Source organism: Bos indicus, chromosome 5 (genome assembly GCF_029378745.1).
Source record: "Bos indicus isolate NIAB-ARS_2022 breed Sahiwal x Tharparkar chromosome 5, NIAB-ARS_B.indTharparkar_mat_pri_1.0, whole genome shotgun sequence".
Lineage (NCBI taxonomy): Eukaryota > Metazoa > Chordata > Mammalia > Artiodactyla > Bovidae > Bos > Bos indicus.
In genome coordinates, this window is record NC_091764.1 from 101,097,920 (window position 1) to 101,111,663 (window position 13,744).

At 43.4% G+C, this 13,744-nt stretch overlaps 1 protein-coding gene and 1 long non-coding RNA gene across 3 annotated transcripts in view; one reads left to right on the forward strand and one right to left on the reverse strand.

The window, feature by feature from the left end:
• A2ML1 (alpha-2-macroglobulin like 1) overlaps positions 1–13,744 on the reverse strand; it is a 50,269-nt gene that overhangs the window by 22,390 nt on the left and 14,135 nt on the right. The window contains exons 11-21 of one of the 2 annotated variants that reach the window (XM_070790179.1): positions 13,572–13,739; positions 11,656–11,880; positions 8,909–8,969; positions 8,229–8,374; positions 7,398–7,547; positions 6,666–6,860; positions 5,045–5,138; positions 4,534–4,651; positions 3,356–3,584; positions 2,686–2,812; positions 491–612 (exon numbers count right to left, since the gene is read on the reverse strand). In XM_070790179.1, coding sequence (XP_070646280.1) covers positions 491–612; positions 2,686–2,812; positions 3,356–3,584; positions 4,534–4,651; positions 5,045–5,138; positions 6,666–6,860; positions 7,398–7,547; positions 8,229–8,374; positions 8,909–8,969; positions 11,656–11,880; positions 13,572–13,739 — 1,635 coding nt within the window. Of the gene's footprint in view, positions 1–490; positions 613–2,685; positions 2,813–3,355; positions 3,585–4,533; positions 4,655–5,044; positions 5,139–6,665; positions 6,861–7,397; positions 7,548–8,228; positions 8,375–8,908; positions 8,970–11,655; positions 11,881–13,571; positions 13,740–13,744 lie in introns of both variants that reach the window. The other variant, XM_070790178.1, reaches the window with a different exon arrangement.
• On the forward strand, positions 11,702–13,026 carry LOC139183209 (uncharacterized). The gene is made up of 2 exons (XR_011566760.1): positions 11,702–11,814; positions 12,842–13,026. It is a non-coding gene; the product is annotated as an uncharacterized lncRNA (long non-coding RNA).

A 13,744-nucleotide genomic window follows, 5' to 3' on the forward strand; every position in this document is an offset into this window, starting at 1 on the left:
ACTCCAATTTTTTAAAAAAAGATAACATTCCTTCTTAATCTTATAAGGGGTCACATGACCCACTATGATGACCCTTATATCCAGATTATGTAAATTGTCAATAATGTATCATTTGATATACAGTCTTCTGTCTCAAAGAAAACTCATGCAACTGTGCCTTGACTTCCAAAGTGCAGGACAGTTCTCAGGGCTTTCTGAGAAGCTCTTTCCAGGGTATAATCCTCAAATCTGGCTTGAATAAAATTTTCCATTTCTTTCTTAAAAAAAAAAAAAGTATAGGTACTATATTAGACACTTTCATAGGCCATCGGTACGGGTTTATCAAGTATTTAAGAGCAGAAATGGCTCAGGGAAGGATAAAGGTGAGCTACCTGATGGCAGCTGGACTTAGAATGCTGCAACAGACTCACTGATGTGGTCGGACACATGCTGAACATCCCTGGCTTGGTAGCTGCCTTTGCCTCTGAAGCTAGACCCGCAGAAAACTCACCTTGACCAGAACTGGTTTGATGAGTGTGTCACTCCCACCCTTTAGGGGAACAAACGCCTTCTGGCCCCCACAGAGTTCATTGCTGTTCAGAATCTTTGTGCTGATAGTGAAGTTTACATGACCTGAGAAGAAAGAGGGAGAAAGGAAGATATTGGCCCCATTGGCACAGGTACCAATGAGGTCTCTTCCCCACTAGACTGTTGCTTCTTAAACTTGATACATGCAAGTCACCTGCAGCTCTGGTTTGTTACAATAAGAGCTCTGCATCAGTGGATCTGGGGTGTGGCCCACAGTCTGCAGCTCCAACAAGCTTCCAGGAGTCACTGATACTGGTCTAGTGTGTTAGGCAGCCTCTAAGGGGCCCTGACAACCCCTGCATCCTGATATTTACACTGCTCTGTCATCTTCTCCCCTTGCTTGTGGGCTGGATTTAGTGATTCACTTCTAAAGAAGAGGATAGAGCAGAAGCAGTGAGATGTCACTTCTGAGATTGGTTAAAAAAAGACTGTAGGGACTTCCTTGGTGATCCAGTGATTGTAAATCCACCTTCCAGTGCAGGAGACGTGGGTTCGATCCCTGGCTGGAGAATTCAGTTCCCACATGCTGCAGAGCAACTTAGTCTGCAAGCTGCAATGAAGATCCAGCACAGCCAAAAAAAGACTGTAGCTCTGTCTTGGGTTCCCTTTTCCCCTTGAGACACTCACTGTGGACGAAGCCAGTTGTCATGTCAGGAGGCAGTCGGGTGAGAAGAGCCATGGGTTAGGAAACAGAGGGAGCCCACCAACCAACACCTGAGGCCAAGAACTGCAGCCTTCCGTCTAACAGCCCATGAGGATCAGAGGCTCTGGAATAACTGTAGATGAAAGTTCTCTCCTGGGCAAATCTTTGGAGGAGAACACAGCCCTGGCTGAACTTCATGAGAGGCCTTGGGCAAGAGGCACTCAGCTAAACCATACCAATCACTGACCTACAGAAACTGTGATAATAAATGTTCTTTAAGGCTGCTAAATTTTAGGGTAATTTGTTAAGCAGCAGTAGATCACTAATTCACCCATTGATCACAATTTTAGTTGCAAGGATTTAATCTGAGAGCAAATGACATCTGAAAGGATTATTGTGATGATTGTATGTGTGTGTGTGTGCCCACATGTGCACTCGACCAGTCAACTCTTTGGGATCCCATGGACTACAGCCCACCAGGCTCCTCTGTCCATGGAATTTTTCAGGCAAGAATACTACAGTGGGTTGCCATTTCCTTCTCCAGGGGATCTTCCCAACCCAGCGGTAGAACTTGGGTCTCTTGTGTCTCCTGCACTGGCAGATTGATTCTTTACCACTGCACCATGCTGCTAAGTCACTTCAGTCGTGTCCGACTCTGTGCGACCCCATAGACGGCAGCCCACCAGGCTCCCCCGTCCCTGGGATTCTCCAGGCAAGAACACTGGAGTGGGTTGCCATTTCCTTCTCCAGTGCAGGAAAGTGAAAAGTCAAAGTGAAGTCACTCAGTCGTGTCCAACCCTTAGCATGGACTGCAGCCCACCAGGCTCCTCCTTCCATGGGATTTTGCAGGCAAGAGTACCGGAGTGGGGTGCCATTGCCTTCTCCGCACTGCACCATGAGGGAAGCCCAAATTATGATGATTAAATGAGCTAATTAATGTAACACAGTTAGGATAATGCCTGGCCCATAGTTAGTGTCTGACTAGTAACATGAAACTATATCCCTTGTCCTGGCATAAATATATTTTTAAAATATTTATTTATTTGGTTGCACTGGGTCTTAGTTGCCACACCTGGGATCTTTGATCTTCTTCGTTGTGACAGGAAGGACACACGGGGTATTTTTTTAGTTGTGGCATGTGAACTCAGCTGCAGCATGTGGGATCTAGTTCCCAGACCAGGGATTGAACTTGGTCATTGGGAGTGTGGAGTCTTACCCACTGGACCACCAGGGAAATCCTTGGTATAAATTTTAAAAGCTCACCCTTTCACACTTGAAATAGTCCAATGTGGATAATTTGGAGTCATCTATCAAAGAATATTTGCTCATTTATTTATAACCTAGACTTAAGAGGGAGAAAAATAGAGGCAAATATACAAGAGAGGAAGGAGAAAACAAAGCAAATGTAGCAGAGGAAAGGGTAGTATTCTTAACCTCTGTTCTCTCCTTGCCTACCTGCCACGTCCTGCTCTTACCCAGTTTGACAGCCGTGATGTTCCAGTGATAGGATTTTGCTTCGTCAGCACACAGACAGGTGGAGGCCCGAGTGTCTGTCTGCGTTTCCACTCGGTACTCCTCTGACTTAGCTAGGTTAGTCTGAACCTAAAGAGGATATTTGAAAGATAAAGGATATGAGTAGGACTTCTCTGGTGGTCCAGCAGTTAAGAATCCGCCTGCCAATGCAGCAGATACAGGTTCGATCGCTAGTCTGGGAAGATCCCACGTGCTGAGGGGCCACTGAGGTCATGCACCACAAACCTGTGCTCTAGAGCCCAGGAGCCACAACCACCGAGCCCTCATGCTACAACTACTAAAGCCCGCATGGAGTCTGTGCTCCGAAACAAGAGTGGCCACCACAATGAGAAGCTCGCGTACCACAATGAAGAGTAGCCCCCACTCACTGCAACTAGAGAAAGCCTCCCAGAGAGAGCCCAAGTGGCAACAAAGACCCAGCACAGCCAAAATAAATCTATTAACTAAAATAAGTTTTAAAAAATAATAAAGGATATGAGTAAAGCAGACAATGCACAGAAGGTTAGGAAGATGGGAGGGCCAAGACACTGATGTCTCATCTTCTTCTCTGGGGAGATGGGTATGCCTCCAGTGTAGGGGCTGATACCTGCTTCCTACATCCCCAGCTCTTACCCTGATGCACTTCTTCAGGTAATTGAAGATGGTGGCAGTCAGACGGAAGGATTCACCACGAACCACTGAGTAAGGGAGCGTCAGATCAACAAAGAACGGCTTGAAGGCAGTCACTCCAACAGTGGGTGAGAGGCCAAAACCCTTGGACTGGGAGGTGCAGAAAGTCATGGCCTTCCACGTGGTGATGGTGTCAGGAACCGTGATGTGGACAGACTCCTCTCCCGAGTAGCTGTGAGGACACAAGAATTCAGCTACAAATTCACCTGCAGAAATGATTATTTTGTTGCTCTTGTGCATGGCGGGTGGGGTGGGAGGGAAGCAACTGGACTGGAGGCCTAAGTGAATCTCAGACTGTGAGTCTTCAGGTGAGGCTGTACAAGTATGGGAAAAGTGTGTGTCTGAGGATTGGGGGAGGCGGTATGTGTGTAAACATATCTGTAAGACAGCCCAGTGCCCTCCGAATCTGTGAGAATATTCATCCTTATGGTTTGTCAGGACAAGCAGGAAAGGAGTGAGCACAAACCAAACTAACATCAAGATGTGCCTTTCTGTTGGTGTGGCCCTGCCCTGTCTGCACTGCACAAATGTGAAGACGTGTGGATTTGTTTTGAATGATTGTATACAATTGTTTAAGAATCCAGACAAAGAAAAACGTTCTCATATTTCCATTAAACCTTCTTGGCTTGAGACTTCTGTTTATTCTTGCCACCTCTGCTTAATCTCTTCTGCTTCTGTTAGGTCCTTGCTCTTTCTGTCCTTTATTGTGCCCATCTTTGTGTGAAATGTTCCCTTGGTATCTCCAGTTTTCTTGAAGAGATCTCTAGTCTTTCCCATTCTATTGCTTTCCTCCATTTCTTTGCATTGTTCACTTAAGAAGGCTTTCTTATCTTTCCTTACTATTCTCTGGCTTGAGACTTAGGTTCATTAGAAATTATCTGAGTCTGGGATTTCCCTGGTGGTCCAGTGGCTAAAAGTCTAGCTCGAAATGCAGGTAGTCTGGTTTTGATCCCTGGTCAGGGAACTAGATCCCACATTTTGCAACTAAAGGGCCCACATGCCACAACTAAGACCCAGTACAGTCAAATTAATTAATTTAAAACAATTATCTGAGTCTGGGCTCTCTCCTGACTCCACACTGTATATATATAATCTTGTTATACCTTTGAGGTATCACTTACCCAACAGGAAACAGATCCCACAGCCAAGTCTCTGGAAAGTACTGGCGAACCTGAGACTCTTCCGGCTGAACTGGCTGGAATGGAGCTAGCTTGTGGACCATTGAATGAACTTCATTCACTGCTAAGGAGACCAGGAATAAGGGAAAAAGCAGAGGTGTCACTCGATTGTGTCACGCAATAAGTCAAAGTAGAGGGAAGACATTCAGAGGGAAGCGGAAAACATGCAAGTCATAGATGAGGTGGAAGGACCACTGAGGAACTGACTAGTCACAAGGCTATTGGGGAAAGTGACAGGTGGGGATGTTTGCCCAGAGAATGAATAGATAAGAACTTCAGGCTTCAAAAGCCCTCCCCATAGAAAGAGAGTGAAATCCTTGGGGAAACTGCCTGCATCTATAACCCACAATCCATTATCATCCTGGCTAGAGGCTCAGAGCAAGAAGAGGAGGCAAAGAGGGAGCTTTCAGAGTTCCATGATTCTAAATATTTCAGTGAATCAGAGGCAGCTTACCTCCAGCCATCGTATGGCCGTATCTTAAATTCTGGTGACTGCAATCTATTGGCCTCTTGATTTTGGCATTGGACAGTATTTTCAGGCCCATGTTCTGATAGGCACCAAAGGGACCAGAGAATGAAGTGTTAGAGGGGGTCCTCTCCCTTACTACAAGGGCTACTGCTTAGAAATTTCACCCTCAAAGGGTTGAACCAACACATTCTTTGCCTACTAATTGTGAGACCTATACCAACCACCAAGACTGGTTCACTTCTATTCCAGCCAGCATGAAAGTCTCTCAGTGAAAACTTATTTCATTGTATTTATATACATATATATGTACGTATTATGCATATGTATATACACACATATGCATACGTTTCTGCAGAATGATCGTCACAATAAGTCTAGTTAACATCCATTACCATATATAATTACAAAAAATTATTTTCTTGTGATGAGGACTTTTAAGATCTATTCTCTTAGCAACTTTCAAGTATGCTACATGGTATCATTGGGTTTCTCCAGGGGCTCAGAGGTAAAGAATCCACCTGCAATGGAGGAGTTTGATCCCTGGGTCAGGAAGACACCCTGGAGAAGGAAATGGCACCCCACTTTAGCATTCTTGCCTGGGAAATCCCATGACAGAAGAGCCTGGCGGGCTACAGTCCACGGGGTCGTAAAAGAGTTGGACGGCTGAGCAACTAAACAACCACGTACAGTATCACTAGCTACAGTCACTACGCTGTACACTATATTCCCAAGACTTGTTTATTTCACAACTGGAAGCTTGCACCTTCTGACCACATTTACCCATGTTGCCCGCCCCCTGTCTCCCATCTCTGGCAACTACAGTCTCTTTCCTGTATCTATGAGTCTGTTGTTAACTGTTGTTTCTAAATTCCACATATAACTGAGATCATACAAGGTTTGTCTTTCTCCATCTGACTTATTTCACTTAGCATAATGCCCTCAAGGTCCATCCAGGTTGTTGCAAGTGACAAGATTTCATTCTTTTTTTGGCTAAATAGTAGTATTCCACTTACTTCATTGTTCGATATGTTTAATACTTCTTCTGAATATTAGTCACTGTATCCTTATTATTTGATTTGAAATTAATTTTCTGAGGGCAGAGACCATATCAGCTTGATCAATTAAATAAAAATATATTGAGTGGATCAGGCTCAAAAATATATTGAAGGATAAAGTATTAGAGAGAACAAAAAGATTGAACAAGACCTGCTTCCGGACCTCAGAGAATCAATGGCCAGACATGGGCCAAAGCATTCCAAAACTTTGCTGATAAAATAAATGCAAAATCTTTCGTAATAGGAGACTTCTGGTCTACCTTTCTTTGTGTGTGTGTGTGTGTGTGTGTGTGTGTGTTTTCCTTCTGTACTGATCCCATGGAAGTCAATGTTTGCAGACCCCAGAGAGAGGATAGGTATATAGCCTCACATGTGGGAAACTTCTTCAAGCATAAGAACCAAGAGCGGCTCCTTGCCCACCAGGAGTTTCTTTCAAGATTTTGCCCCTGTCAGTGCCCACCTGAGCCCACATGCTTTTGTCGATATGGACTTTCCTTTCCCCCTCCCACCACCATTGTTTCTATGAGAACAAAATGGGTAAGAACATCCACCTGGAACAAACTGAAAAGGTCTGTTTTTTCAGATATCCAAGGCCTCCACATGACAAGACGATTGTTCCAACGCTCCTCGAGCACTGGCTCAATAAGGGGCTGTGGAACGTTCCAACCATCAAACCCTGGACACTCATCGTATTCAGCCACCTGATAGGGGTAGTGATTGTACCAGAATGGGAACATCCCATAGACCTGAGAAAAGACAGGAAAGGAAATTAATCTTTTTTTCTTAAGCAAATGAAATATTGACACAGTGAAATCACTTCTCTCAGATTCTGTGGCACAGTTTACTGTCTTTGTATTCTTTGTCTTCATTACTCCAGAATTTCTTTCATCCTAAGTCCCTTCCTCTAGTTCATCTTTTCTCATAATCTGATCTTTATCTCCTATTTCATCTTTTCTGATCCCTATGATCATATTAACCATGCCCTTCTCATATCATGTTTTTCGGGGGCTGGGGCATGCCAAGCAGCTGGCAGGATCTTAGTTCCCTGACCAGGGATTGAACCTGGGACCTAGGAGTGAAAGCCCTGAGTCCTAAACACTGAATTTCCAGGAATTTCCCATATCATCATTTCTACCTTCATGTCCACACCAGCTTTGCCTCCCCCTTGTGTGAGGCACTGTTTCCCTGAGACTCTCTTTCCTGCTCCCTGGAATCCATCTCTTATCCTGATGCAGCCGGTCTATCTTCTCTGTCGACCCCTGCCATGTCAGCAGACCACTCACCGAGCTATTGCTCAGTTCGCTCTCTGGTCTAAGCAGCAAGACACTCTCATCCACGGCCCGGACTGCACACAGGGACCCAGGGGCTGCCCGCAGCTGGAGGTCCACATCTGCTCCTGGAAGCTGCTGGGAAGGTGAGAAGCCAAGGGAAACCTGGGGTAGAGAAAAGGACAACATGGGGATCAGGTCAGGCTAGAGAGGAAGAGAAACAGTCATCAGCCATATGCCCTAAGTACGGTCCCTAGCCCACTCCTTCACTTTTTTTTTTAAGAGTCGCTTTGTCTTTTTTTTTTGATGTGGATTATTTTTAAAGTCTTTATTGAATTTGTTACAATATTGCTTCTGTTTAATATTTTGTTTTTTTGGCCATGAAGAATGTGGGATTTTAACTCCTTGACCAGGGATTGAACCCAAACCCCCAGCATTGGAAGATGAAGTCTCAACCAGTGGACTGCCAGAGAATTCCCCCGAGTCCTTCACTTTTATACTGATTTTTCTTTGTAAAGTTTTGCCCTTTAGAAGTAGTGTCTTGTGATACAGTTGGAAAAAGTAAGCAGCACAGTAGAATAATACAGAAAGTTTAAAAGACAGAAAGTAGAAAGAGAATTTATGGAATAGATCTACAGAACATGTGACTTCCCAGCATGACCTTTTAAAAGAAGAAGGAGAGACAGTTCAACAAACCATGCTAAAGATACAGAACATGACATCCAGCTTCAACATTATCCCCTGCCTTCCCCAGTGGCCTTGTCTTATCTCCCTCCACGCCCAGGATACACAAGCTCCCTCTCTCTGCCCAGACCTTTCCTTCAACCGCCTTAACTGCCATTTTACCTGATTGTCAAAGCACATCTCCACTGAGAACTGGATTTTGTCTGCTATGACACCTCCATTGGGAAAAATGGCATAGACCACCAGGGAAGGATCAGGGGCTAATCTAGAGTTGAAGACCAGTGGGAGAGAGAAGGAGCCTTTCAGTCCTGAAAGAGAAGAGGGGATCTTCAGGCATAAGAGTACACGCTCTTATGTGTACCAATGACATCCAACCTGTGTCTGCACTTCTCCCTGAGCCAGCCACGGGCAAGTTGTTCCTCATTTTTCTGATCTGTGGTTATTGTTCTGTTCTTGCTACTCCTGCTTTTGCTTCTAGTATAAGAACTGTTTTCTAGAAGTTTAAAGTTTTTTCTTGTCTCTCTTCTTTTTTCTTTCTTTCTTTTTTGTTTGTTGAATTAATGTAAAAACAATTTTACATTACAAATGTAATGTAAATTTACAGGAGACTTGGAAAACACAGAACGAAGTTACATGTAGTTCCACTATATATTGCAAGTATTTTTAAGTAGATAAATGAAGATTTTCAGTTGGAGTTTCAATATCAAACTCTCAAAAATTAATAGAATGAATATACAAAAAAGTAGAAGGAAACTACCACAAAGGAGATCTGAAAAGCATTATAAACCAACTCAACTGGAAATTTAAAGTTTAAGTCTCCCAAGAGATTCATGAACACTCACTTTTCATCCCGGACTTCAGGTGTTTCTGCCCCTCCATCTCCAAATTTCCTTTCCCTATTAACTAAAGAAGAGAAAAAATAAAAATCATCAACAACATAGAAGTTAGAGGAGTTTAGCCTTGGTCCAATCCTTACATCTCTCTGTAAGGAGAGGCTTCTTTCATAGTTCAAGAGTCCAGGTAAGTACTTTGTGGAGCATCCTTCAGTTTGTCAAATGTTGGATGGTACCCAGAATCCTGATGACTCTTCCTCCAGTTGGGGGTCTGCAAAGGACCAGGGGGTGGGTGGGAGGAGACACAGGCCACCATGGCTTTGGAACCAGAAACCATTCTTCACAACAGATAGCTGACACCATTTCTTGAAGACCTCTAGGTTTTATTCTTTTATGATCCCTGTAACATAATGTCCACTAAAATCCATCCTTACAACCTTTTTTAAAAAACATTTTTTTCTACTGAAGTACAGTTGATTTATAATGTTGTGCCAATCTCTGCTGGACAGCCGAGTGACTCAGTTATACACATATATACATTCTTTTTTTAATATTCTTTTCCATTATGGTTTATCCCAGGAGATTGGATATAGTTCCCTGTGCTGTACAATAGGACCTTGTTGTTTATCCATTCTATATGTAGTAGTTTGGATCTGCTAATCCCAAACACCCAATCTATCCCTCCCACAAGTCTCTTCCCCCTTGGCAACCACAAATCTGTTCCCTATTTCTGTGAGTCTGTTTCTGTTTTTACAACTTTAAAAAAATTATCACTCAATTCAAAATTCAGTGGAAGTTAAAGGTAGGGGGGGTTGGGGATAAATTGGGAATTTGGGATTAATATATACACACTACTATATATAAAATAAATAAGCAACAAGGACCTACTGTATAGCATAGGGAACTCTACTCAATACTCTGTAATAACCTCTAAGGGAAGAGAATCTGAAAAAGAATATATATACATATGTGTGTGTGTGTAATTGAATACTTGAAACTAACACATTGTAGATCAACTATATATAAATAAAAAATTTTTTAAAGAATTCAGTGGAAATGAATACATCTTAAACTGTCTTGAGTCCTCTGACATTTGACTTTCTGGCAAGAAATCTCTTTTTATCTCTCCCTTCCTGTTCACTCTCCCCTGAAAATGAACTCAGTGCAATGGTTTCTAAGTAGGCCAGCTCCTCAGGCTTCAGTCAAGTCTGCACTGATCTGCTCCAATTCCACTTTTCTCGTAAGCCTCCCACACTTCTGTCCTGAACTCAGTACATATATTATAACTCTGCCTTTTTATTTCCCACCCACCCCTCCTCATTTTGTCATTTGGATGATTGTTTTAGATTTATGGAGACACTGAAATGATTTAGGGGGAGAAAGTCTCTTAGAGACTTTAAGAAGATGATAAGGGAATAAAAAACTCTGGACCATCAAACCCGAGGTTCACAGGAGTCCAGTTCTTGAGGACTTCCTGGGGAGTTGGACTCAGGGTGACCAGTAAAACTGTTAGTCTTGGTTTTTCTTTTTGTTTTTGGGGGTTTTTTTGGCCGCACAGCAGGGCATGCAGGATCTTACTTCCCTGACCAGGGATCAAACCCATGCCCCTTGCAGTGGAAGCTCAGATTCTTAACCACTGGACCACCAGGCAAGGCACCAAACTGCTTGTCTTCATACATTTTTTCCAGACCACAAGTTGTAATCATATTTCTCCAGCAAAGTTGCTATCAAAGTTAACCCTATATTATCTATTTTAAAACACTGACCAATGAAACACATAAGGAAATTTATTCTAAGTCCACATCCTCTCCTCAGTCTCCCTCCCATCCACCCACCCAGCTCCCTTTCAGCCCTTGTCAGCAACATTTTCGCATTAATTCCTAGTATTATTTCCTCACACAATTTCCCTGGACTCCTGTTCAAAACCTCCTTATTACCTATGTCCTCCCATCTTCTATACCTATATCAACATGGTAGCCACTGGGCACATATGACTCCTGCTGCTGCTGCTGATAAGTCGCTTCAGTCGTGTCTGACTCTGTGCGACCCCAGAGACGGCAGCCCATCAGGCTCCCCTGTCCCTGGGATTCTCCAGGCAAGAACACTGGAGTGGGTTGCCATTTCCTTCTCCAATGCATGAAAGTGAAAAGTGAAAGTGAAGTCGCTCAGTCGTATCCGACTCTTAGCGACCCCAGGGACTGCAGCCTACCAGGCTCCTCTGTCCATAAGATTTTCCAGGCAAGAGTACTGGAGTGGGGTGCCATTGCCTTCTCTGCATATGACTCCTGGATTCCTTGAAATGTGACTTGTCCAAACTCCTTTAAGTATAAGATACATACTTTGAATTTCTAATGCATACTTTGCTACACGGTTGAAACAAAAAAATGTAAAATATTAATTAATGATTTTTTATGTTGATTTCATGTGGAAATGACCATATGTTGGGTTAGATAAAATATCCTTTAAAAGTTAGTTTCCCCTGTTCTTTTAATTTTTTAATGTGGCAAATAAAGATTTAGAAATTACCTATATGGCTTGCATTACAGCTTTCTAAAAAACTCTTTTGGCTGTACTGCATGGCCTGTGGGATCTTAGTCCCCCACCCAGGGACTGAACCTGCACTCCCTGCATTGGCAGAGCAGTCTTAACCATTGGACCACCAGGGAAGTCCTGTCTTATATCTATCCAGACTGTTCACTTGCTCTGACTCACTGTCCTTATTCCCTTTCCTTCCAGTCCCCATCTCCCAGTCTCACATAGTAGGAGAAGGTGATTTCCTGGTCAGGCTTTGCATCAGCCGGATCGATGTGGTAATCCACCAGCACTTCCTGGGGCCGGCCACATTCCAAGATGCCACTCAGTCGACGGATGCCAAGGAAGCTTCGAGTCGGGTTGTAGAAGGGCTGCAGCTGCAGGTAGGCATTTTGGTAGTAACGAGGCACTTGTTTTGGATCATGTGTTTCTACCAATTGGAACCTTCCCTGAGAAAGAGAGAGAGAGAAAAAAAAGACCTTTAAAGGCATGTACCCCAAGTATATCAACCCAGTAGGGCTGTTGTGATTCTCAAATCTGTACTCCCTAACAGTGGCGTGTAGATATTTCGCTAGAGGTCCAACCAAGAATGTTTGAGGACTCCATGATAGTGGTGACTTGCAGCAACATTTTGGTATGTCAGGGTATAAAGTAAGGGCTGATATATAGCTGTCAGGTAATAGAAAATTGTCGATAATATACCTTCACACACTGATGCAAAGGAGAGACAAGTTTGACTAAGAGATTAAAGAATGTATCTCAAATCTAAGAAAACTAGATACAGAGGATAATAAGACTGAAAAGCAATCAATCAATATCAGGCTACCCTGGTGGTCCAGTGGTTAAGACTTCATGCTTCCAATGCAGGGGGCATAGGTTTGATCCCCGGTCAGGGAACTAGATCCTACATGCCCAACAGTCACACATACAAAAAAAGACTGAAAATAATCGTTTCTAAGAGGAGTGATTGAGTGATGCCTAGAGTACAGAAATAGGCAAATCAGTCACAACAGAAATAGTACATATTTGCTTATGGGCTATAGTTCTTCCTCCTTCCCCATAGCAACATCCTCTACCAGGGAATCATAGACCCTTTTGGTCTAACTGTGGACCCACCAGGTGACTTGTTTTGGGGAATGGATATTCAAATATGTGAGCTAAGTAGAGGCTCAGAAAAGTCCTTGCATGTCTTTTGCTTTTGCATCTCTTCACTGCCATGAGAATGGGTATGTGCTTAGTCACTCAGTCATGTCCAATTCTTTGAGACCCTGTGGACTGTAGCCCGCCAAGGCTTCTCTGTCCATGGGATTTTTCAGGCAAGAATACTGAAGTGGGATGCTATATCCTCCTCCAGGGGAATCTTCCTGACCCAGAGATCGAACCTACATCCCTGTGTCTTCTGCATTGCAGGTGGACTCTTTACCCACTGAACCATTGGTATACCTGTACTGTCTCCGCAGATCATGAGACTTGTGGAGTACAAGCCTACAGTCACCTGGTCCACAGACATAAGGAACTCCACCAAGATGGGCAGAGACGCCATCAGACTACCCAGATACAAGACCAGTAAATACTTCCTGTTGTGTAACACTGAAGTTCTGTAGTTTGTTTTTTTTTGTTTTGGTTTCTTAGTTCCCAGATCAGGGATTGAACCTGTCACCCTCAGCAGTGAAAGCATGTCCGAACCACGGGATAGCCAGGGAATTACCCTGCAGTTGTTTGTGAAGCAGCAATTGATAAGTGGTACAAATAACCTTTCAAGTTGTGCAAAATCTAGAATTCTCTTTGCTGTTTTTATGAGTAATAAGAAGAAGGAAAGGGGGAGTAAGAGGAAGAAGATGATTCTGAACCATTTTTTCCTCCCTAATCTGATTTCAAATAGAGAACCAGATAGAGAGGCAGTTAAGTTATAAAATGAATTAATAGAAATAGCAATTTTTTTTTTTTTAATCTGAAGGGTCATTTATTTGATGAGAATTTTAAATGATGGTGTCTAAGAAAAACTTTCTGTCGAGGGGAGGGCAGAACTGGTAACTAAGTGGGGTGATGGACTTACCAGGAGGGCAGAGAGAGAAACAAGGACATTCTGAAGTTTTCCTTCAGATGGTCTGTGCTGGAAAGGGGAACTCCCAGTGCTTACCTCCAGAGAAACACTTTTCCCGTTCCAATTAGCCGTGTCTAGATTGAAGGCAGCGAGGCCATTGTTGTCAGTAGTTAGGATCTGGTTGATGTCTCCATTTTCTCCATGAATCACCAGATACACTGAATGATGCTTGAGGAGGGAGCCATCGTGGCCCTTAACTCTTATCTGAG